The sequence below is a fragment of the Stigmatopora argus genome, chromosome 16 (assembly GCF_051989625.1).
Source record: "Stigmatopora argus isolate UIUO_Sarg chromosome 16, RoL_Sarg_1.0, whole genome shotgun sequence".
NCBI lineage: Eukaryota > Metazoa > Chordata > Actinopteri > Syngnathiformes > Syngnathidae > Stigmatopora > Stigmatopora argus.
The window spans coordinates 11,744,298-11,770,701 of NC_135402.1; the positions used below are offsets into that span (position 1 = coordinate 11,744,298).

General features: G+C 41.2%; 1 protein-coding gene across 1 annotated transcript; it reads right to left on the reverse strand.

Moving 5' to 3' along the window:
* Positions 1–3,255: 3,255 nt before the first annotated feature.
* dnai2b (dynein, axonemal, intermediate chain 2b) lies at positions 3,256–9,596 on the reverse strand. Its single transcript, XM_077622956.1, has 11 exons — positions 9,367–9,596; positions 7,245–7,406; positions 6,792–6,913; positions 6,550–6,692; positions 6,373–6,486; positions 5,826–5,965; positions 5,633–5,755; positions 5,332–5,555; positions 4,255–4,390; positions 4,028–4,174; positions 3,256–3,905 (listed from the first exon to the last, which is right to left on the reverse strand). The coding sequence occupies exons 1-11, from the start codon at positions 9,547–9,549 to the stop codon at positions 3,648–3,650; spliced, it is 1,752 nt and encodes a 583-aa protein (XP_077479082.1). The 5' UTR covers positions 9,550–9,596; the 3' UTR covers positions 3,256–3,647.
* Positions 9,597–26,404: the final 16,808 nt, after the last annotated feature.

Genomic DNA, 26,404 nt, shown 5'->3' on the forward strand with positions numbered 1-26,404 from the left:
CTTTTAATGCTAATTTTTTTTGAATTCATAATTTGAAGTCGAGGCCACCCGATGGTGCAGTGGTTTTTCCGCCTGACATTGGTGAAAGCAGTCTGTCTGGGTTCGATTCCCACTCTGTGTCAGTGTGAGTGGTTGTCTGTTTCTCTGTGTGCCCTATGATTGACTGGCGACCAATCTAGGGTGTAGTCTGCCTTTCGCCTCAGGCCCCAGCAACTACCGCAACCCTTTCAAGGATGGGCGGTATGGAAGATGAATGAGAGCGGCTCGGCGCCTGAGTGCTGAATGACTGAATTAATTTGAAGTTGTTTGGATGTGTGCATGTGTTCATTTGCTTGTCTAACGTTAGCTTCCTCTTTATTCTTCTGCATCTGCACAAACGGAAAATGTTTTGCATGCATGTTATTCACTTTAATACAATAATAGATCATTTTCTGATCTGCTTTCCTCATTTTTGGTGTTTCTCACATGTTTGATACAAAATTGTGACATTGTAATCATTTTTAAAGGGGTTAGTTCCGTGATTTTTAATCTCTGTTCGATCGAACCCTAGGGGTTCGGTGAGTTGGTCTCAGGGGTTCGGTGGAGCCTCTTCCGGCGGAGGTCAAGACATCAACTCATTTGTCTATACACGATAACATGCCCCACTTGACCATCACTGGCTGCAATGATCGTAGGGGGTGCAGGAGCCTATCCCAGCTGACTTCAGGCACAAGGCGAGTACACCCTGAATTGGTGGCCAGCCAATCGCAGGAGACGGACACGCACTCACTTCGGGCAATTTAGACTCTTCAACCAGCCTATGGAGCACATGGAATGTGGGCATAAACTGGTCCCCCCCAGGACCTCAGAAAACTGTGAGGCGGGAACCACAGGGCCATGGAACAAATTAGAGAATTTGAGAAAAAATAGAGAATTTACATATAATATACATCTCTATTTACGAAACAAATCTTAATTTTGTAGACAAAGGTGCAACTGTATTTCATTTCATCCTGAACGCTAGGTATCGCAGTAAGCCCGCCCCTGACCTTGCTTGTTATGTGAAGAGAAGTACACCCAATCACAGTGACCGGGAGTGGCCGTTAAAATGGAAATATCAAACTCTTTGCAAAAGAGAAAAAAAAGAAAACATGGAAATGTTAATAGCTGCAACAAGAACCCGAAAATACTCAACATGCCAAAAAAACACAAGGCGTGGACTTTGAACAGAAGCAGGCTCACAACGGACGATACACTTTCTTGTTATAACCCTCTCTTCTCAGAAGTAGTCAGACTGTAGAGATTGTTAATGCTATTAGCTGCGAACATTATCATCTAGGGAAGATTATTGTGACTGCAGTTTTGGAGCCCGGACATTAGCCGCTAACAGTCAGACCGAAGTGTGTACTTACTAAGTTTGTCAGCACATTCAAAGCAAATGGCTGAATGGAATGAGCAGTAAAGTTTAGATTTTTTTCTCTTATTTTCAATAGTTTTATTTTTTTTACTTCTGCATTCAGTAGGCCTACTGGATGTTTTAAGGTGTACAATGTCCATGTCAAGTGAGTAGCTGGGACTTTGTTTAAATGTGTCCTTTGATATCACTTTTGTCTTGAACCCATTGTTTGATTAATGTATTGAATTGAATGCTTTAATTGGCATTATACAAGTATAATGAGATTTAAAGAGAATTTACATGTAACATACAGCTATATTTATGAAGCAAATCTTAATTTCGTAAGTAATGCTGCATTTGTATTTCATTTTATCTGTAGTTCTCATCCCGAATACTAGATAGTTAGACTTGTACTTTAAAACTGATGCAAATAAATCTACCCCAAATAGTTCTTCATAATTGGCCTACTTGGCAAATTTTAAGTACTAATAAATGCTTTCCTTTAGGCCACTGTACTTTGCAAGAGGAATGCAATGACTAAATAAAAATGATGTGAACAAAAGTCCCCCTATTCCCAATTCCCCCTCCCTACTCTGTTACACATAGGCCTATGTAATGGAATGCATTCATTCATTTATTCATTCATTTTGTGTCTGGCTCACTTCTCACAAGGGTCGCGGGGGTGTCGGAGCGTATCCCAGCCAACAATGGGCATTAGGCAGTGGACACTCTGAATTGGCTGGCCACCAATTCAGGGTATCCCCACCTGGTGCCCGAAGTCAGCTAGGATAGGCTCCAGCATCCCCCGCGACCCTTCTGAGGATAAGCGGTTCAGAAAATGAATGAATGAAGGATTTTTTTGTGTGTAGAAAATTGTATTATTGTTTTGAATACACTTGAGTTTGAGGTTGTTATTTTTCTTAGTAAAAATGCATTATTAAAAGTGCTCTTTTTGGAGATGGCTGCTCCATGTGTGGTGGCTGGGCTAACTACCAGCACACATTATGGATGTCTTTTTTTTCAATTCAGGTAATTGTTGAATCAATTGCATGCTTAAATTGAATCGCATTATTGAAATGAGCATGCACAGTAAACACACTGCTCAATAAAAGCACTCTGTTGAATTGACAGCTGTCAGTGATTTGCTTAGGTAGTAAAAAGCAACTCTGAGACTGGGAGTTCTTTAATCCAACACTTACTTACTCTGGCTGACATGAATAAATCATGCAGTTCAATCACCATTTCTTCATTAGCAAACTTCTTGCTCCCACGGCACATTTTTGGCACGGCGGAGCCGTGAGGAACATCAACCGCACACTCAAGCCGATGCACCAAACTGATCTATGTTCATTTGAATGAACAATAAATATCTTCAAATCTTGCGTCCCTAAAATTCCAACAAACCTGTTAAGGACATTAAAACATTGACAATTTATGTTTTTTGTTATTGTTTTTAATAAATTCTGGTGTTGTTCATGAACACCATATAATGGGTTTGACAATACTGCAAATGAATAATGGAATTCAATAACATGATTGCAACTACTTTCACTCACTTAAATTTACTTCACACAAATCTGAATTCTGTTGTTGTACTCTTGTCCACTTCCTGTCTATGCGCTAAACTGAGATAAAGAGATATAAAAGAAAGAAGAATAAAAGAAAGTGAGATCAGATGAGTCTAGATCAATGTTCCCTCTAATTTTTTTGTTTGTCTGGGCAGAAAGACAACCTCCCTGAGCACACTGAGTACTGGTGTGAGCAACATCATCATTGCTCGCTATGGGCACACACCAGTAATAATAAAATGTAATGATTAATATCTATGAATGGGCGGCCCGGCGGATGAGTGGTTCGCGCGTCGGCCTCACATCTTAAAAAAATGGGGATTTTATTTTGGGCGCTCCATATGATTTGCTGTGCGCAGAGAAGACGAGAGTAGTGCGCAATTGCGCATGCACGCAGCTTAGAGGGAACATTGGTCTAGATCACATGTCTCAAACCAATTCCACCAAGGTCCGCAGTGGGTCCTGGTCTTTGTTCCAACCGATCCAGTGCCGACATTTTAACCAATCAGCTGTCTTCTAAAATAAGTAGCACCTGACTTTAATTAACTGATTAAACTTGCAAAAGGTATCCTCTTGTTGAGTTGGAATGAAAACCTGCACCCACTGCGGCCCTTTGAGGACCGGTTTGACACCCCTGGTCTAGATTATAGATTTTAATTCAATCTTGGATGTATCAAGACAACAGTTTGCTATATTTTTTTCCATTACAAACATCCATCCTCATCCACTTTTTTTCTTTTTTCTTCCTCTCTTTCTCTCCTCTTCTTCTTCTCAGCTTCCACTATACTGAAAAAATCTTGCTCGGCCTTGGCTATCAGCCGCTCGGGAGTCTCCTCTTGTTCCGCCGCATCTTGGCCCACTTTGTCCTCTCGGCTCTGCCCGGAACGACTCCTTTCCTTCAGTCGCAGCTCCTTCTGACGAGCTTCCAAGATTTTCTCACGCCTGGCATCACGCTCTAACATCTGCAGGTACACAAGTGACACAAGTGTCTTTCTCCTCTGGAATGCCCCCACAAAAGTCTGCTGACGAATTTGATGGAGGGTGGATTGCTTCTGATAAAGGTAGAGTAAATCAGCAGTCTCACCTCAGCCATTAGACTCTTCTCATTCTTCTGTAGGCTGGAAAGACCTGAACAAATCTCCAATATTGTCACTGTACCCTGCTGAGAGCCGCAGGCCACCAGGCGTCCAGAGTCGTGCAACCGGAGGCTATAAAGAGCTTCATCGCACACCTGAAAAACAACACTCATTTTCATTCTGTCAGAGAAAAACCTATTCAAATTTTATGTGAACATTACAGGAAGGTGTTTACCTTTACACTCAGCGTGGGCTCATTCTGCTTCAACAAGACATCCCAGATGTCAAGCATGCCATCCATTTTCACAGTAAAGAAGACGGAAGGTCGGACAGGACTCCAGCAGGCATCTGTCAGGAATGACATCTGATACCTGATTATAGAAAAGACATGGGAGGGAAAAGTGACAGACAAAAATGGGAGAGTCATGTGTAACAAAAATTAATACTGAGAGACCGTAATTACAGATTTTTTGTGGTTAAAAAATGTATAAATAACTGAATGCACATTTGTATGTGATTAGCAACCGAATGCATTTTAATGACAGTAATTTTGCCGTATAGGTAGGAATCTTGAAAGATACGCCATATGTTTACATTCATGCTACAACTGGAAGTATTGAATCAATGTATGCAGCCATTTTCAAGATGTTTTTCTCCTTAAAATGGTCATGGATCAGTGGAGCTGACATGGTGTGGAAAATAACTTGGCGAATTACTGGGGAAAACAAATACAAGTATGAGGAGAACAGGCAAACGCCACAGGAAGTAAGCCCGCAACTATGAATAGCACACGTGCTCACCATGTACAGAATTTCGCTCGTCATAATTTAGTTCTACGTTAATTCATCAGGACAAAAACAAGACCCTGTAAGAGGGTTGTTACTTTGGAGACATCCCAGTAGCGTGTCGACCTCGCAGCTCTGGGTTTCTGGGTTCAAATCCAGGTCCATCCACCTGTGTGGAGTTTGCATGTTCGCCATAGGCCTGTGTGGGTTTTCTCCGGGTACTCCGGTTTCCTCCCACATTCCAAAAACATGCATAGTAGACTGATAGGACACTCTAAATTGCCCCTAGGTATGAGTGTGAGTGTGAATATTTGTCCGTCTCCTCGTGCCCTGCGATTGGCTGGCCACCAATTCAGGGTGTCCCCCGCCTCTGGCCCCAAGTCAGCTGGGATAGGCTCCAGCACCCCCCGCGACCCTAGTGAGGATAAAGTGGTTCAGAAAATGAATGAATGAATATTTTAGTTATGTTTGAAAAAGTCGGTCATCAAACAACAGCCAGTAGCATTTTAATTAAAGGAGTGGCCTACTTGGTCCACATAATGGACGACTCCTTGATGTCCTCAGCCCAAATGCAAGCCCTCCAGTCCCCCACGGTGAGGAAGTTTTTGGGAAAGAAAGGGTTCCTCTGTAGGGCGTAGACGGGTCCATGGTGGCTGTCATACGTGCACACTATCTTCTCGGCTTGGGTCTTTGCCTTCCTGTTACAGGACACAACAATTCCCTGCTCGGTCCCCACCAGGAACTTGGTTGGCTGCAAATCAAAGAAGACATTTCATTAGCCAGATTGATTATTTGACCATTATAATAGTCTGCCAAAAAACATTGTACCATGGTGGGTTCAAACTCCAGAGAGATGGCTCCTAAGGCCCGGTCTAGGTTATCCTCCCGACCCGGGTCCAAAATCAACTTCTCTGTGGGCTCGCTTAGCCGACGGACATCCCACCACAGAATCTGGCGAAATACACTCAATACGGTCAGTCCAACCCAATGGATCAGCGGTGGTTCATATTGACATATTGACCTGTCCATCAGTGGACGCGGAGAATGCTTCTGTCCCTGTCTTGGATTGCAACCAAATAGCTTTGTAGACAGGATCTCTATGACTCTGCTCCAGTGAAGAAATATCTGTTGGCTGACTGCCTTTACGGGTGTCCCAGAACACTGAACAAAATTAAGCCTTATCGAGGGTAAGCATAAGAAGTCAAGGACGTAGACACACAGAAGCAATGTAGTATTTACAAATGGGCTTTTGTAATAGAGCCAATTCAACATGAAACCAACTCACATAGAGTTTAATATCCAGGGCCTCCTGGTACATACAAGAAGTGAAATTGAGTCATCTTTTACATTCATTCCATTTCAACACTGCTTATCCTTGTTAGGGTCGCAGGGTGGCATGGCCTATCTTAGTTGACACTGGGCGAAAGGCAGACTACACCTTAAACTGGTCGCCAGTCACTCGTAGGGTACACACAGAGACAGATAACCATTCCCAGTCATAGTCACACCGCCACAGTGTAGCAATCCATCCCATGCTGCCCTCATCGAAGTCAGGCAAATGAACTCACCAATATGTCCATTGTAGCTTCCGCCAATGAGAGTATGCGAATCCTTTGGGTTGTACTCCAAACAGACAAGAGGAGATGTCGGTTTCAGAGTAAGTTCAGGTTTGTTGGAGTTTTCTGAAAAACACATTTAATGGGCACAGCACTAAACCTCAGCATGCTTCTGTCTGTTACACTGACCAATGTCCCAGATGTATGCGTCCGGGCTCATGTCCGTGGAAGCTTTTTGAAACTCTAGGCAAGAGTAGGCCGCTGCTAATTTTCTGCCCCCATCGGGATGCCAGGATAGAAAGCTGACGGTTCGCTTGACCTGGTTGGGTTCTCTGTTGAAACAATCGTAAATAGAACATCACGAAGTGGAGCTTTGAAATCTGAAATGTGCAGAAAAAGAGGCCCATGTGGAGCAATAAGTCTTCAGATACCTGAAGACATTGATAGTCTTAGCAGATGGTGGTTCCTGAATTTCGTCCCCCAGATCTTCCTCCTCAAAGTATTTCTGGTAGATGTCAACAGCAGTGTTTTGTCCCACACAGCGTCCTATAACCTGGACCCAAAATATATGACATTAGAGAGAGCACAATGACTTACAACAGGAGTGTCCAAAATATTCCACAAAGGGCCGCAGTGAGTTCAGGTTTTTGTTCGAACTCATCCAGGACAGACAGTTTAATCAATGAGGTTTCTTCTGAAACCAGCATCACCTGAGAGCAATCAAGTGATTACACTTTTAAAACACCAGATTAGTGAAAACATATCCTTTTCTTCGGTTGGAATGAAAACCTGCACCCAATGCAACCCTTGAGGACCAGTTTGGACACCCATGACTTACTATAAGGAATAAAGTTGAGCAAATGAACAACTACAGCGGCTCTTACATCGCCGAGCTGTATTATGCTGTTCAAGTAGCTTTCTTCCTTCTCCACCTTCTTCCTGAAGCGAATGGTTTGCTCCATCTCTTGAGGGTTGATGTCTTTCGGCCAACCCCCTTCCCCATGGTTTATTCCACGGCTTTCTGATTCGAACCTTTCGGTGTTCACCTGATAAGTAAACAATGAACTACAGTTGGTGAGTGCAACACAAACATGGTGGATATTCAAGAGACTTTTTTCGTTTGACTTAAAAATAAAGCAATACCTTGACATACGAGTGCCTTGAGATACAAGTATTTTTTTTAGCAGATATTTACCTTGAGATACAAGACAAATTTTGATATACGAGCATTTAAGACAGCCACGAGAGGCTGCTTATGAGAACATTATCTCGCCGCAACTCCCTTGTGTAAATGTCTCTACGAGCACTGGGCGGAGCATTGCATTTTTTCAGTGTTTTCCCCCCGTTAGTCAGTGCAGAATGGTGTACGCGTGGCGGAGCTTGCTCACCAATACAAGAGGAATATACTACTTCCCGTTGGCAAGTGGTCCTGCGTTATCCTATTGTGAGGACCTTTGTGTGCATCATTTTTGGAATATTTTGAAGGGAAGACAAAAGCAAACAACCCTCAATAGGTTCCTTTTAAAAACTGCAGCTGAAAGTCGGAGTGGAGGCGGGGAAATTAGACCCAACCCGGGAGAAGAAAGGTATAACAAATTAAAACAAAATTAGAATTAAGTTTACAGTAAGAATAGATTTAATTTATTTTTTAGTGTGTCTGTATCATAATCCAAGTTCATTTAAATTTGTTTATGTTATGTTACGAGCATGTTGCCGTGAAAATGTCACTCTCTCTCTCCCGTCCACGAAATCTGTCTAATTTTAGTACTATTAAACATCATAACCACTAGTTATTTGTTACTCTGTTAATAGATGGTGAATTAGAACAAATAAAAATGTTCTTGTGCAAGAAGAATGGAATCAATTGATTGGTGAATCTGACGATGATAAATCAGCCTTTGAACATTTTTATATATTATGATGATGAATTAGACTAAGGATTTAAAATTGTAAATTCCATTTGAAAATTGTGTTCATATTGGTAGTAGTTTGTTTTATCAGGTTTACGTACCATATGTTGTGGATAAATGTTTTGTCATGGCGACATGTGTTCAGTATTTGCCAATTAATAGTACTGGTGCAATCCAAGGTGTGAGCTGAGAAAAACTGGAAAAAAAATAATACCAATTTTTAGTCACAAATTATGTGTGTGCATTATACACGGGTGCGCGTTATACCCCAACAAATACGGTAGCGACTACGTCATTGTGCTGCTATGTTGCCAGTGAAAGAGCAAGTATAGTAGTCAAAAATGTGAATGAGAAAGTTTAAAAAAATGCCAGATTCACATAATACAACTCTGTTGTGATGTAATTTCACTCAATGATTAAATGTACAAATATGATTTTTCCGTTCCCCAATTGCCACATGTTTCTATAAAGTTCTACTATATGTGTACATCTCAGTATTGTGGATGACTACATTTACATCAGTTTATGAATTTAAATTTATATTCTATTTATATTCTACGTTTATATAACTCTTAAGTGGTTAGCACGTCGGCCTTACAGCTCTGGGGTCTTGGGTTCAAATCCAGGTCGGTCCACCTGTGTGGAGTTTGCATGTTCTCAACCGCGAGTGGGTTTCCTCCGGGTACTCCGGTTTCCTCCCACATTCCAAAAACATGCATGCTAGGCTGATTGGACACAAAATTGCCTTAGGTACGAGTGTGAGTGCGAATGGTTGACTGTCTGCCTGTGCCCTGCAACTGGCTGGCCACCGCCTCTGGCCCAAAGCCAGCTGGGATAGGCTTCAGCACCCCCCTGCGACCCCAGTGAGGATAAACCTGTTCAGAAAATGAATGAAAAACATTTATATTAAGAAAAGAGTAAAATCATTTTCCCCCAGTAAAAAAACGACTGGGAAATGTGGTATTTCCCATTCCTTTTCCCTTTAAAAAAATACAATTAAAGGTTTTTACTATTGGAATTCAGTTATTGGGGTAGATTAATTGTTCGCCATTACAATGCACAATTTGTCGTTGTAGATCATGTTTAGCAGGACTACCTGGTGCTCGGACATATCCCAAGAGCATTGAAGCGCATGAACTCTGCTGCTTCTCGGCATGAACTGCAGCGCCAGGTCCGAATCCGGAGGCACATCTGCAATAAGCTCAGCAGGGCGGTCGGAAAAGAGACATTGGCGGCCAAAGTCGCTTCTTGGTTTGGAGTACTCATATATTATCTCCATCCTTGTTATAAAAAAATTCAAACTCAAGTCAAAACACGGACTATGGAAATGGCGATCTCGTCTCATAGCAACAGTGTCAACCCGGAAGTGGGTGCTGACTTTATTTTCTTTTTTCCCTAAGAGAATACAACAGCAAAAACAACCTAAAGCAAATATATTTCATATAGTATGAACTTGTCGTTGCAAATTTTCAAACTAACTCAGGAATTGGCTTTTTTTTTTGTATTTATTGTAAACATGCGTGAAAAATTGACAAAGTTTTTTTTAAAAGTAAGGTGATACCTACAAGGACGAATATAATATAATCACACAAATTTCTCACATACACGAGTAAATAGATTAGGTGCATAAAAAGGAGAGACGTTGGGTATGTATTTACTTCCTTTTAAAGTCAAAGTCAAAGTCAAAAAGCCTTTATTGTCATTATACAACAGCTGCGTATAACGAAATTAGTGGTGCTACTCCACAAAGTGCGTGTTTTCCAATAAAAACCTAAATAAGTAATTTAAATTCACATCCGGGCAAGGTAAATCTGAAATATTGCACAATCTAAGATATTGCACATTGTTATTGCACATCCCGAAGTTATTGCACAGAAGGGATTGTGTGTCATGCTAATGCAAGTTCAGAGCCCTGATGGCTCTGGGGAAAAAACTGTCCCTAAGTCTATTTGTCTATGTTTTGTGAGAACTGTAGCGTCTGCCAGAGGGCAGCAGCTGGAACAGGTTGTGACCAGGGTGGTAAGAGCCCCTAACAATGTTCCCGGCTGTGCTGAGGTAGCGAGGGGTGGCAATGTCATCCAGTGAGGGCAGAGAGCAGCCGATGATGATTTTATAAGAATACAAGCAGGGGGGACCGCCGGTCCCCCCTGCTTGTTTAGAACCAAAAGACAATTGTTGCGCTATTAAAAAAATATCTTTTGAAAAATGGGTGTTTAAAAAATAAAAGATTGAGTTTACACACTTAGAGAAGGTGAAGAAATTCAATCACTCGTCTATTGGGATCCGTCAGCCGTTTCTGGCCACCATAAAGAAAATTCAACTCTCTACGTTGCACAGTTTGGACAAACGTAGCGAGAGAATCTTAACATACACACACACCCACACCTACACACACACCCATAAATCACGCTTTATAAGGATTATAGATAAGTGATCAAACGTCTTTTAAAATGGAATTATACTTCAATGTCTTGATATTGCTACACAATAGACAATATACCTAGTTCAAAATTACACAATTCAATAACACATTTACAGTTGTCATCTGATGAGAAAATAATTGACGTCATCCCTGCAAAAACAATAAAAATAAAATCCATTGTAAATATGCTTGCTTCTGTACAACCAAAACACAACAAATTCACAAAATCAAAGGCGCACAAAGTCATCACTCATTTTTTGAAGCGCTTTATCCTAACTAGGATCGTAGGGGGTGCTGGAGCCTATCCCAGCTGACTTTGGGCCAGAGGCAGTGGACACCCTGAATTGGTGGCCAGCCAATCGCAGGGCACAAGGAGACAACCATTGATGCTCACACTCATACCTAGGGGAAAATTCTAGTGTCCAATCAGCCTACTATGCATGTTCTTGGAATGTGGGAGGAAACTGGAGTACCCTGAGGAAACCCATGCAGGCCTGGGGAGAACATGCAAACTCCACACAGGTGGATGTGAGTTGGATTTGAACCCAGGACCCCAGAGCTGTGTGGGCATCACGCTAACCACTCGCCCCACCGGGTAATTTAGCACACATCCTTTATGGGGCTTGGTGTAATTATCTTCCCCTCTGAAATCTCAGCAGGGCTTTTATGCTCTGGAAATTCTGCTCCACGTTACTCAGGGAGTGCTCCCTTTTACCGACGCAATGGCTCTAACATCGAGAAACAGCATCCCTGTCAAGTCGTTTGTAGAGTACATCGGAAATTATGGTTGTTCCCTTGTAGTATTAAGATTGATCCTAACATCCATGGTGTAAGGATGTGTCAAAAATTGATATACAACGCAGTTATACGACTGACTCAAGCTGGTTTTGTTGACAACGGGGAGATGGATGCATTCATGCATGCAGCACTACCAACATAGCAATATCTTTGAGTCAGTACCCTTTTTCTTTTACTTACCAGAGCAAGTGAATTTATATTCAGTTTTTTTCATATGGCTCAACTTGCTGATATTCCACAAATCCGTGTAACAAAGCCCCATATATATGTGGAGGAGCTAAGATGTCCAAGTCATGGCACATGAGTTTTCGAATGTAATTCTTCTGAAATGTGAAAAGTTTAATACAGATGAATACATTAGATGCACTTAATGAGTATTGCAAAAATAAACATATTCAATTGTTATTAAAGAAACAACAGCAGCAGGATATGAAGACACCAAATGGTTTGACAATTTAGCTTTTTAGGGAACATTTCATTTATGAAATGTATTTGAATTGCTATATTTAAAAAAAAATATATATATATATATATATATATATATATATATATATATATATATATATATATATATATATATATATATATATATATATATTTTAGCTGCTTGATGGTGTAGTGGTTCACCCACCTGACTTCGGTGCGGACCTGATTTCCACTGGTGGTGGTATGATTGTGAGTGCGAATGGTCGTCTGTCTCTCTGTGTGCCTGACGGCTCAGTGGCGACCAGTTTATAGGGTAGTCTGCCTTTCAGAAGTCAGATGGGTCAGGCTCTAGCAACCCCCCTTACCCTTACTAGGATACAAGGTACAGAAGATGAATGAACATTATTTAGCAGACAAAATCGAGTTTGTGTACACATATAAATGTACATATACACGTACACGTAAATCATCCAAACAGTAGGTTCCATAGAACAATATTTGACACCATATAGTGGTGGTTAGAGGTAGAAGTAATACAATCATGGTTACTATTTGCAGCGAACTCGGCACTGTTTACAGTAAGAGCTCAAATACACAAATATGTAACCATTCCTCAAAAAAAAGATTCAGGTCAGTTAAATCTGCTCACAGTGGAAGCTGATGTTCAATATAATTCCTCCTGACGTCCATTAGTTCAAATTTGTCATCTTTAGAGGACATTGTAACATCTGAACATCCCCCGCCCACTACATATAATTCTTTTTTTTTTCTTCTATAGAGGACATTTAGAAATTTCAATAATATCGAATGTGAAGGGGTGGAGTTGTTGCCTGTGGTTACAGCATAAAAAATAAATGTTTTTTCCTCTCTACAAGCCCTTATTCACAAGGTTTAAAACCCATGCTTCAGCGTTTTAAGTTCAGAGCCATGGATTAAACACCAATGGTTCAGTAACAAAATGCGAGTTGAAAAATTAACAGTATATATCCTACATTTACAGCTTCATTTTCTTTCAATTTCATACAAAAGTAGTTCTCTGCTGGTAGAGAAGCTTAAAGCCATCACTTTTACAGCAGCTTACGTCCTACTCTTCTCCCACATTCCACCACATTTGTCCCTTTGTGAGATTGGCTCTGTTGAGTATTGAGTTAAATACCATTTGTTTTCTTACGCTGCAGCTGATGGTGACCAAGAAAATGCAGTCCATTTAAATGCTAGTGTTGTGGAGGCTGAATAAAAAAGAAAGAGGAGGAACAACAGAGCAAAGTTAAACTAGGCTGAGGTGGGAGAGAGGGTAAATAATTGCATTAAGACAAGGGAGAAGTACAAATATTCTATCTTCCTTTGGCTCATTGAAACACTGAATAATTGATTGAGTTTTTAGCTAAAGGGTCGCTGATGTAGCTATATTTTCTGGCTAGGCACCATCTTTAACTGCTGTAAAAACATGAATGCAACACTTTCAATTTTTCTGAAAATGAATTAGAAAGGTGGCCCGAGTGGTTAGCACGTCAGCCTCACAGTTCTGGGGTCTTGGGTTTGAATCCAGGTCAGAACTCCTGTGTGGAGTCTGCATGTTCTGTGTGGGTTTTGTTTAGGTACTCTGGTTTCAGAAGAACGGTCGCCTTGCCCATAGGTATGAGTGTTAGCATGAATGTTTGTCCGTCTCCTCATGCCCTGCAATTGGCTGACCACCGAATTAGGGTGTCCCCCACCTCTTGCCCGATGTCAGCTGGGATAGGCTCCAGCACCCCCTACGAGGATTAAGCGGTTCAGAAAATGAATGAATGAATTAGAAAAGTGAGTGTTTATAGACAAATGCAAGACTTGACCAATAAAAGTATTCAAATTGACTGTATATTAGGGAGCACAATCCATCAACCAGTAGGTGAAACTTTTAATTAAATGTATTACTTATTTAAGTGTGCATACCAATAAAAATACGTATAGTCACTAATTAGTAAATAAAAATTAAAGCCCTGGCCCTACTCATGTTTACATACTGGCATCATTCATCATTTGTTTTAAAAAAAATAGTTGGTAGGTTCAGGGTGACTCTTTAAATATATCTGTTTTATGTTACCTATGAAAATACTAACAAAGAAAGTACTATTGCAGTCTTTTTGGGTGACGTCTAAAAAGGTCTTCTGTCTTTCTCTCCAATGGGCCAAGATATTCTTTCCTTCATTCTACGTATCATGCATCCTCGGGTTGCTGGAGCCTATCCTAGCTGATATTGGGCGAAAGGTAGACTACACCCTAGACTGCTTGCCAGTTATCCGTAGAGCACACAGTGAACCACTAAACCATCAGGCGGTTAGTTTTTTTGTATTGTTCCTACAATATGAACGTTTTATATGACATATGTGATCTTTTTAAAAAATGTTATCAAATAAAATTCCCCCGAAAATTCCGTGACCGGACATTTCGTCGACGGACACTTCGTCGCCGGACGCTTCGTCCCCGGACCGTTCGTCGAACGGACGCTTCGTCGCCGGAATGTTCGTCGAACAGACATATCGTTGCCAGACATTTCGTCGACGGACAATTCGTCCCTGGACTCGCGAACGATAGTTTTTGAAATAAAAGGCAATAAATAAAATTATTTTATTAAAAATTTTATTTAAAAGAAGACAAAGGAAATTCACTTATTCTTCGTCGTCTTCCTTCTTTTTTTTGCCTGGTATTCCCATAGGTATCGTGTATACAGACTAGATTTCCAATGCGAGCTAGATGTCGTCGCTTGTCAGCCATTTTAAGAACAGGCCCATTCGCTCCTATTAATAGGGTCAATAGAATTTGTTCTTTGAAAGGACAATAGATTGCTTGATTTAAAATCAAACGCGTGCGTCTATATCAAAGTCAGAGATGCAGTATTTTTGGCATACTTCATAACAAATATCAGCATCCAGTCAGAATCGTAGCCACATCAATTCGCGATTAAAAACCAAACAGTTAATAGTAATTTAGTGGAGTCACTCAGTGCCCCCGAGAACTCGTCTGTTGCAAGATGACTCCCTATTTGTTATGAAGAATCAACGTGACATCTGAGTTGTTATGTCACGTTGATTCTTTTGGGGGTCTTTCCAAACGTGGAGCGCTCAACGTAGGAACCGTTTCGTGCGTAGTGTGTTTAGAGACAAGCACATTTAGTACTTGGACACGCCCAAATGTTAATGTGTTTGTGTTGTCGAGCGAGTTTTTGCTGTTTTATTTTCTTTAATAAAGAATATGTGAATTTCCTTTGTCTTCTTTAATAGTGGTTGAGCTTAGGCAAACTGTTTGGCGACAAAGTGTCCGGCAACGAATTGTCCGTCGACAAAGTGTCCGGTCGACGAACTGTCCGGCGACGAAGCGTCCGTTCAACGAACCGTCCGGGGACGAAGCGTCCGGCGACGAAGTGTCCGTCGACGAAATGTCCGGGTACCGAAAATACGACTAATATTCCAGTGCCATGTGTTTTTTTCCCTTTCAATTTGCATTTGTTGGCTAGTGCAATTTATAGTTCGAAAAAGACATTATCTATGGTAAATCCTGCAAAAAGCAAAACCAATAAGAAAAAACAAAAGTCTTCAATTCTAAAATTATATACAATAAGATAGTACATGCTGTTTTTCTGTGACCTACTGGCAATCAAGTTTGCAGGTTCCAGTTCCTCAATTGTCATTTTTACATGAACTACAACTGGTTATGAAAGGTGGCCAAAGTCACTTTTGGCAATTCTGTAAGTGAGAATTACAACAGCAATGAAGCTGTACCGATCAGTAATCACACCACCTTCCAGTAGAGCAACTTGCAGTGTCAGGATAAATTCTTGTGTGACTAATGACAAATCGTGTTAAATCATAGCATCGTTCTTCCAGACTGTGAGCAGAGGGCAAAAGCGACAAGGATGCATGCTAGCCAAACGGCTTACAAATGAACCAATTTCGTCATACGCTGCTGTGTATGATGACAATAGGCTTTTGATGATTCGATGATGATGATAAAGCCTGTCTGAACAGAACACTTCCGGGACTTTTTTGGGACTAATAATAATGGTGATGAATTATGTGCGTGCTGGTCTTTCAACACTCCATCTGGAAAGGAGGTTGACAGATGGCTCAAGGCATAGTTTATCCTCAATTCTTGTTGTAACCACTCAACAAAACCTCCTCATCATTTATTGTTCTGTGCTGGTCTCTCAGGTCAGTTACTAGTTTAGTAAATCTGCTGAATGCAGCATGGTGCCATGTGGGGTAGTAGATGCTGCATTCAATCCAGCTGTTTTTTTAAACTTTTACATTTTTTGCATTTTTTTTAATTTATTGCAAAATCAATGTAAGGGTGACAGACACCCCCATGAAGGGTGACACATGATGTTGCCTGATAAATTTTTGCACCGCCAACGAGGTGAACTTTCTGTGACATATTTCCGAGCTGACGAAGAAGCAAACACTCTGATTTCTCATGAACTACTCATTCAATCATCTTCCGTACCACCATCCTTGTAAGAGTGGTGGGGGTTTGCCGGGGCCTATCCCAGCTGACTTCAGGTGAAAGGCAAACTAGTAGATCCTAGACTGTTCGCAAGTCAGTTGTAGCGCACACAGAGAGACAAATGACCGTCCACACTCACAATCATACCACCACCAGCGGGAATCAACCTCTACACCAGAAGGCGACTCTTCTTTGCAACCAAATGTATTAATATGAAATAAAATCCTGACAGAATCCAAGTTTTTACTGAACTGTGGTTGCCATTGACAGTTACAGACTGTAAAAAAACAAATAAAAATATCGGTATGCTGCGGATAAATACAAATACATTCTCGTGAGGTCCACCATCGGTGAAGAGGTCCGAGATGTAGCAGCTGGTCTCTTTGACCAGGTTGCCGTGCAGCACGTTACGGCGACCGTTCATCTCCACGAAGCGCTTTCGCTTGGCCACCGGTGCACACGCGCTGCTGTTCACCGCCCGAAGCTCGCATCTTCTGAAGTGCAGAACTGCAAATTCTCGTGTGGTCTAAGACTCCGAGGAATAAAAACATGAACAAGCATTATGAGGGATTTGCGCCGTATATACAGTCGTGAAGCTGGCATGACGATAGGACGTCAACACACTCAGACAGAGACTGATGACAACATGGTCTGAGCCATTGAATTTGGCAATCGTCTTGACAGTGTCAAGACAACAACAACAGTAATATTTGTACAAGAAAAATGCCTCTCGAATCTGACAAAGAGGACTTGGACTATAAAACTCCAATAACCTGTTTTTTAAATTATTTAAATCAAGTGGAGATTAACAATTTTTACTGTGAGCACTGAACTTGAAGTATTTCTAATTGTATTATTGTTTAATTTATAGATTATATATTTAGAAATTAATAAATTACAGTCTTCATATGCCTGTAACTGTGATATTTAACAAATAAATTTGTGTACTTGTATTTTTGTATAGCCACAAAACCATGTAGTATTATATGTAGTAATAATACGGGTGATCCTAATTCGCAGTTTTTCGATAATCGCGGCCATGTCTGGTCTACATTATCCACGAAAAACAAAGGATTAGTGTAAGGACTTCACACATCTTTGATTTACCTCCAATAATGCAAGCACTGGCCTTTTTGCTAACAGTCTGAAAGTTCATATCGAGGTGATGTTCTCAGGAAACAGCAGTGAGCCATAGAAGCAGATCACAAGGGTGACAAGAAAGCCTTTTAACCGAGAAGAATCATGAATTGTTAATCCCCATATGTGATGTGCACATACAAATGTATTCCGATGATTATGATAGCTAAAATAAATTCACTTCACATTGTGACCCTGGAATCTAGTTTAATCTTGATGCATATCATCAACCCAAAGTAATTGGTTTAAAAGATTGTTAAGGGCCGCCTCATAGTGTAGAGGTTCACTCGCATGGGCACAATTTCCGCTGGTGGCGGTATGATTGTGAGTGTAGTCCAGACGTGGGCAAACCGATCCTCGAGGGCCGCTGTGGGTGCAGGTTTTTGTTCCAACCGATCCAACACAAACAGTTCACCCACTGAGGTTTCTGCTGAAACAAGAAGCACCTGACTGCAATCCACTGATTTCACTTCTAGGATACCAGATTGGTGGAAAGGTTTCCTCTTTTAGGTTGGAACGAAAACACGCACCCACTGCGGCCCTTTCTGAAATAGTTTGCCCACCCTGGTGTAGTCTGTCTTTCGCCCGGAGTCAGCATGATCAGGCTTGAGCAACCCCCCTAACCCTTAAGAGGATGCGCGGAATGGAAGATGAATGAATGAAAGAAAAATAAGATTGTTAAGGACTCGTCGAGCTAGATAACATAGCAATGCTTCAATACAACATTTCTTTCCATATCGAGATGGAAGGACCACTTATGAATACTTCTACATACGAAATATTCAGGCTACGAAAAACGTTGATGGGAAACTTTTTTCCAAGATATGAAAGAACATCCATGTTACAAAATCAAACATGCCATGAAACGTAAATACATTTCCTGTATTCTTACTTATCTACTATCCTTACTTATTACCTATCTATTTATGTCTAAAATGCCTTTCCTATTCCTGCATCCTCACCCTCTTGCTACTGTGACAACGAAATTTCCCGAATACGGGATGAATAAAGTTATCCAATCCAATCCAATCTATTCTGTATTTTATTTTAAAATTGTCAGGGTACGGTGTGGGGAATTATTCATTTATAGTTGTTAAGTTGTGTGCCCGAGAAAGTAAATCATGAGTGCCGACTTTCTGTTTTAGGATCAAATTCAAATGATTATAGATGATACATTTCCTGATTTTCCTCTTTTTAAAAACAATCACTGCAATTTTTTCATCCATTTTTTTTGTATTTTTAGTTCAAAAAGCATTTTGTAAAATCTAAAAATAAATATACAAATATTTTCCGTTTTCCAATTTAAAAAAGATTTTGTTTCCATTTGAAATAAAAAACATGATTAAAAGATATTTTCCAATACTAAGAAAAAAAAAGCTCAAATAAACATTGCTTTAGATCTATAAAAATGGACAATACAGGGCTTTTGATCCAGTTCTTTTAATCCAATTTAAAAAAAAATCTAGATAGTAGATCTTGGAGCAAAAAAAGTTGGAACATCCCTGTCTTTGCTTTTTCTATTAATAAATCATTTATTTTCTTTCTTTTTGATAAATGCACATTTGCATACATGTTTCATACAAAATTGATATCATTTTTAAAGGGGGGTTAGTATTAAAGTTCGTGGAATCAATTGTGATAATGCAATGTAAAATATGCTTCTTAGAGGTGCCACTGCCTATACATTTTTCTTTCCTGAGTGACAAATCTAAGCAATTATCTAGTCATACCATTATCACTGATTGCTGAAGTAAATTGTTGTTATACTGTAACTATTATTAGCCTGCATGCAGTATATGAATTGAAAAAACTCTCAGTGAAAATGTCAGCATCTCCACATATTGACCTGTCTCAAAAAAAACATTGGCCACGAATGACATTTAAACAAAGAAATTCTATTGATTGAGATTTCTGTATAAAACACCTGATGCACATTTCATTAAAAAAAAGAAAAAAAGAAAAATGGCTCCCTAGTCTGATGCATGGGCAGCCCAGTGGGGCGAGTGGTTAGTGTGTCGGCCTCACATCTCTGGGGTCCTGGGTTCAAATCCAGGTCTCTTCCGCCTGTGTGAAGTTTGTGTGGGCCTGCATGGGTTTCTTCCGGGTACTCTGGTTTCCTCACACATTCCAAAATCATTCATGGTAGGCAGATTACACACTCTAAATTGCCCCTAGGTATGAGTATTAGTGTGCATGGTTGTCCGTCTCCTTGTTCTCTGCGATCGGCTGGCCACCGATCCAGAGTGACCCTGCCTCTGGCTTGGAATCAGCTGGGATAGGCTTCAGCACCCCCCATGACCCTAATGAGGATAAAGCGGTTCAGAAAATGAGATGAGACGAGATGAGTCTGATGCATGGACTAGCAAGTGGCAGTCATGTTTGTATGGTGGAGGTTAGTTTTTTTATGGTCCACGCTGTCCTCGCACCAGGAGCCCAAAGCAATTTTTTATGTTTTTATTTTCAAACAAAGTCTCATTTGCACTCCATCCTTTTTGTCCCAGTGCATATCACATGTCTCTCCCCTAAACTATCCCAAATGACATTCATGCAATTTGGATTTGTCGTTTTTCCAGTCTCTGATCAATACGGGGAAAAAGACCATTAATTATGGTAAATATATTTCATCTATATTTAATCAGAACTTCTTGACTGCGGTCGACATGAGAGATGAGCTCATCTAGGCACTCATTAAGAGGTAGACTGCCCATTTCCACAATGGTAAAAAGGAGGACACTTTTCTTTAGCGAAGAAAGAAAGTTGCACCATACATATCAAATGGACTTCCAGCATCAATGCTGTAAGGCTCTTTACGTGGTTCAAGATACGCCGTTCCTCATAAAACGATTTGTGAATGATATTGTATCATTATTTTGTCGGCGTATAACTAGAATGGTTATTTTTTAATTGTAAGGTAATTTCATCCATTCATTCATTTACAGAACCGCTTTGTCCTCACTAGGGTCGTGGGAGGGGCTGGAGCCTATCCCAGCTGCCTTCAGGCACGGGGCGGCTACACCCTGAATTGGTGGCCACAAGGAGACAAACAACCATTCACGCTCACACGCATAACTAGGGCCAATTTAGAGTATCCAATCAGCCGAAAACCACACAGGGGAGAATACAAACTCCACACAGATGGACTGACCTGGATTTGAACCCAGGACCCCAGAGCTGTGAGGCTGACATGGCAACCACTCAACACACCGGGTCGCACAACCCACAACAATTCCACCAAACTCCAATTTGCTATTGTTAACAGTCACGTTGACAAATAACAATAAAGAATCTGTGACACTGATGCCTAGAATTTGACAGCATGTCAAATATTGAAAATATCACAAATAATCAGTGGTGGACCATCAGGGCCTCCAAGGCCTTCTCTGCTGCATAAAAAATATCTGAATCAGAGACCGATGTTAATTATGTTTTGCCAATGAATACTTATTAAATAATTCCAAATTTTCTGTCACCTTCATTTCATTGCTTTTCCCCTGGTTGTGCTGCTTCCAGATGTGTGTTTTCATATTTAAGCATCAAACCAATCACATTTCAGCCATTATTTGTTGCCAGGGTCAGGAATCTGCCTTGAAGCCTTCACAATCAGTTCTGCAGGCTCTGCTGCATAAAACAAGCATCAATAAAACTGTTGCTTTAACCCAGGGGTCCCCAAACTTTTTCCTGTGAGGGCCACATAACTTTTCCCTTCTCTGATGGGGGGCCGGTGTCAGTTTGTAACAAAAAAAGTGTGACGATCGTAGGGGAGCTTAATTTTTTTTTATTGTTTTCCAGAAAGCCACACATAACCAAATAACCCTTTCCAGGTTCTTTACAGAAAAAAAGTCAGGAAACATATAATAACACTATTAATGAAATAAATAATAACTAAATAACCCTCTCTGAGTTCTTCACAGAAAAAACAGGAAATAAATAACACTATTTATGAAATAAATAATAACTAAATAACTCTCTCTGGGTTCTTCATGGAAAAAAAAGCCATGGAACATTAACTTTCTGTTGTGCCATGCACAATCTTCTCCCTTTGCTCTGAAGTTTATGCACGACACCACAACCGTCATTACAGAATCCCACGTCAACATTTTGCAGCACAGTGCTTGCTGGTGAATTTGGCAGTGGACTCGTAGCGGGGCGGTGAGACCCCTTTTTTCCAACTCCCGGTTCATGCGTCCCATTATTAGACCGCGAGTTTCGGCCACCATGCTAGGAGCCCCGTCAGTCGTGATGCTAGCTAGCTTTGACCAGTCCAGGTCCAACTTCTCCATGGTTTGGCACACTTTGTCAAAAATATCCTCTCCCGTTGTAGTCCCTTTGAGACTTTGGAGGGCTGCCACATCCTCGCAAATCTCAAAGTTTGCGCTAACTCCACGAATCAAAATGAGCAGTTGCGCTGTGTCTTGCACGTCCGTGCTTTCATCCAGTGCTAATGAAAAAAAGTCAAATTATTTCGTCTTCTGCTGCAGCTGGGCATATACATTACTCCCGATTTCTTCAACGCGTCTGGTCATTGTACTCACCGACAGACTTACGGCATTAAATGCATCTTTCTTCTCGGGACACACCTCCTCCGCGACAGTATCCATACATTTCTTAACAAACGCTCCGTCAGTGAAAGGCTTACCGCTGCTTGCTATCAATTTAGCAACCCAAAAGCTGGCCCGAACGGATGCCTGGTTCTGCTGAGATAGTAGTCAACTTTTTCGCTTTGAGAGTTTGTCTGCTCGTATTTGGCCTTGCAATCTATCGTACTTGTCTTTGTGACGGGATTCATAGTGTCGGCAAAGATTGTATTCTTTGAATACCGCCACCGTCTCTTGACAAATGAGACAAACAGCCTTTTCTTTGCATTGAACAAAAAAATAATCGTTTGTCCACTCCAGCTTAAATACCCTGCATTCTGAATCAATTTTTCTCTCACCTAACTTTTTCGCCATTATTCCGTTCTCAAACAGGTTGCAGTTTTAATATGCTTGAATAGTCCGCGATGGTCCCAGGGCTCCGCCCTCACCTGCGATCGTCCAGATGTCTCGGTAACACTGCTCGTGCATGCAACGGTGGACGTGCCCGCATGCATCAAAGGGAAACACTCTCCCCGCGCGTGTCACCAAAGAAGCAATGCGAAGCCCCGCTTCACTGGGATGATTTGTGGGCTCAGCAGGGGTGCAATGAACCAAACACAAGATTAAAACGTCCCAGTCTTCAAGGCCAAATAGGAAAAAAAATCCGATAGCGTCTCTGGTATTGTTGAGAGGGCCGGTCCAAATGTGCCGGCGGGCCGCATCCCCAAAAAAAAAAAAATTAAAAAAAAAAAAAAAAATAAATAAATAAATAAAAAATAAAATCCGATAGCGTCTCTGGTATTGTTCAGAGGGCCGGTCCAAATGTGCCGGCGGGCCGTATCCGGCCCGCGGGCCGTAGTTTGGTGACCCCTGCTTTAACCAATCAGATTTCGAGTTGGCGACACCAAGGCCTTCTCACAGGCATCATCATACGTCATCGCTTTCACCAACTATGATTGGCTAGTGATAGAGCGGACTAGCCAGAGCTACCAAACTATATCTAGAGCGAGCTGCACAAGCAAATATATTGTTGTGTTGATTTAATAGCGGCTTTGTCAACCCGCAATCGCTGAAGGAGGAGAAGAAATTGATTGTTTGCAGATTTACTGTCAAAGCCATTTTCACGACAGACTTTTCAAGAAAAGCTGGACAAAATTAAGAAAGTTCGGACAAATCCGAAGCAAGCAAGCCTGTCACAACCGGGAACGAACATTTTCAGCACTAAATCGAATAAAAACTTATGCCAGACATACGACAGGTCAGGCTTGACTTTCCGCATTAGCTTTGATGGCGATAGAAAAGAAGGAGGAAAGAAAGGAGGATGGATTTTGTGACAGATAAAAAGCATTTTTGGTGAGACAATACAGCTATATTCCTAAACAATATTTAAATTGTATGATGCTTTTTAATGTGTCGCAGCCGTAGCTGCAGTAAAGTTTTTATAGCCATGAAATAGTTTTTTAGGGTTGGATTGATTTAGACGTAGCACTGAAGGCGTCGGTTTGAAATTCACGGCCCGCCACTGCAAATCATAATAGAATATTTGGCATGTTTACAATTTCTGCAGCTGCTTTTCATACAGCTAGCGCTTGTAAAACACAATCGGAAGCTACATACATGAAGTTCAAGCTCTAGTTAGAGACAAATATTGCTTTTGTGTATTTGTACAGTTTCAAGTGTCTCAATCAAAATGATGACATGAATTTGCAACTGCAAAGTAGTTTGTCAAAAATCTAACAGCTACCAAAGTTTCTATTCTTTTTTTAAATTTGAAGCAGTAGGGTCTGTCAAAAAGCAGCATACAGTGCTGCCTAGAAATAGGAGTGACCCATTTTTGCCCCCTCTCCTTGGACCTCATTCACCGCCAGTATCTCCCCATGTTTTACTGAGACTATAAAATTAACCATCTACATCAGTTTCAGTGATTTTATATTTCCAGTAAAATATGTATCTTGCATGCAGTTAGCCCTTCATAATGTGTATTCCAGGAGAGAATGTTGGTTTTACTTGACACACAAGAATTTGGGGGGGACGCTCATCCATTTTATCTCTTTGACCTTCTATTTGAATGAGAATATCAGCGCTAACTCTAAACACTTTACAAGAATACAATATTAAAAAGGCAATAGTCTGTTAAACAACATAAAATCCAATATAGTTTTATGTGTAAACGACGCAATTTAGGCTTCATCAACAGAGGTTTCATGACATGACAATAAAAAAAGAAAAAGAGAAAAAAGGGAGGTAAACATTTTTTGCGTGTTGATACAAAAAAGAGTTTCCTAACTGCTTTCACCAGGCATGAATATATGTTTGTTTTTTTTACATATTACATATTAGACATTTTTACCGATAATTGGTAGCAACCCATGGTGAAAAGCCGCTTGAAAAGATATATCCAGAAAAGATAAAACTTGCACTATCAGATTGGTTTGAATGTGATGCATATTAAATTGTAAATCAACTGTATTTCATTATGGTCATCACCACTTCATTGCACAGATAAGCAAGTCACTTTTTTTGGAAAGGTCATTCCTGCTGTTTCAATTCCTGCTTTTCTGATTTAACTGAGAAGAACGAAAGTGAATATAAATGCAAATTTTTTTGAAGGGCTCGGGGGGTAAACAGGGAGTACATTTCAGATGTTTTGAGGACCCATTTGTTCCTCTTTAATTACTTACAGTAATTCATGACTTTACTTAGACAATCTAGACATTACTTGTTTTAATTGAATTCATTCATCCATCAACTAATTTCTTTTAATTATCTTATCCGTAGCTGTCAAGTCAACTAAGCGGAAGATAGGCCTGCCCCCCTCCAGACCAACAGTTGCCTATTTTGACTGACCAGGGGAAAACGGAGGGCAAAGACATGCAGTAATTACCATAAATTGCAGGACAAATTGGGAGAGTGATCATTTTTATACTTCAATGCCTGCATCCGAGCCAGGTGAATGTTAAATTTGCATCCACAGCCTCCTTTTGCAAAACGACATTCACACCCATTAGATGGTCTGCTCTGTCACCTAGTGGCAACATCATGAAATGCATTAGTCACCATGTTTTCTGTCTGACATTTTGGACAATTCTCTGCTTTATCCTCATTAGGGTCGCGGGGGTGCTTGAACCCAAGACCCCGGAGCTGTGAGGCCGACACGCTAACCACTTGCTCCACCGGGCTGCCCCTGAAACACACATTTAAAATAAATATATAATATCTCCTCTCATTTTCTGAACTGCTTTATCCTCACTAGTGTCACGGGGGGTGCTGGAGCCTATCCCAGCTGACTTCCGGCCAGAGGCAGGGGACACCCTGAACTGGTGGCCAGCCGATCGTAGGTCACAAGGAGATGGACAACCATTATTTTACTTAGAAGCAAATAAGTCCGAGTCTTTTTCCCCAGCACACATAGTTTATTAAGATATATTTTAGTTAAGACCGGTGGATTGAGTGGTTAGCGCGTCGGCCTCGCAGCGCCGGGGTCCTAATCCAGGTCGGTCCACCTGTCTGGAATTTGCATGTTCTCCCCGGGCCTGCGTGGGTTTTCTCCAGGTACTCCGTTTTTTTCCAACATTCCAAAGACATGTGTGGTAATTTGGTTTAACACTCTAAATTGCCCCTAAGTATGAATGTGAGCATGAATGGTTGTCCTTCTACTTGTGCCCTGCAATTGGCTGGCCACCGATTCAGGGCATCCCTCACCTGGTGCCCGTAGATAGCTGGGATAGGCTCCAGCACCCTCTGCGACCCTCGTAAGGACAAGCGTGTCACAAAATGAATGAATGAACGTCGTTATTATGCTTTGACCTTTACCCCTGTGATGTCATCCACTTCTTTTTTACTTTTTTATTTTATTTTTTTAATACAAGAACCAGCTAGGGGGCGGCCTGGTGGTGCGAGTGGCTAGCGTGTCGGCCTCATAGCTCTGGGGTCCTGGTTCAAATCCAGGTCATACAACTGTGTGGAGTTTGCATGTTCTCCCTGGGCCTGCGCGGGCTTTCTCCGGGTACGCCGGTTTCCTCCCAAATTCCAAAGAATTGCATGGTAGGGTGATTGGACACTCTAAACTGCCCCTACGTACAGGTGTGAGCGTGAATGGTTGTCTGTCTCCTTGTGCTCTGCGATCGGCTGGCCACCGTCTCTGGCCAAGAGTCAGATGGGATAGGCTCCAGCACCCCTCGCGACCCTGATGAGGATAAAGCGGTTGAGAAAATGAGTTGAGATGAGACAAGAACCAGTTTAGAATAACCCGCCTTTTAATTTACCTCTGTTGAGTGACGTAGGCAGTATGAGTGTTC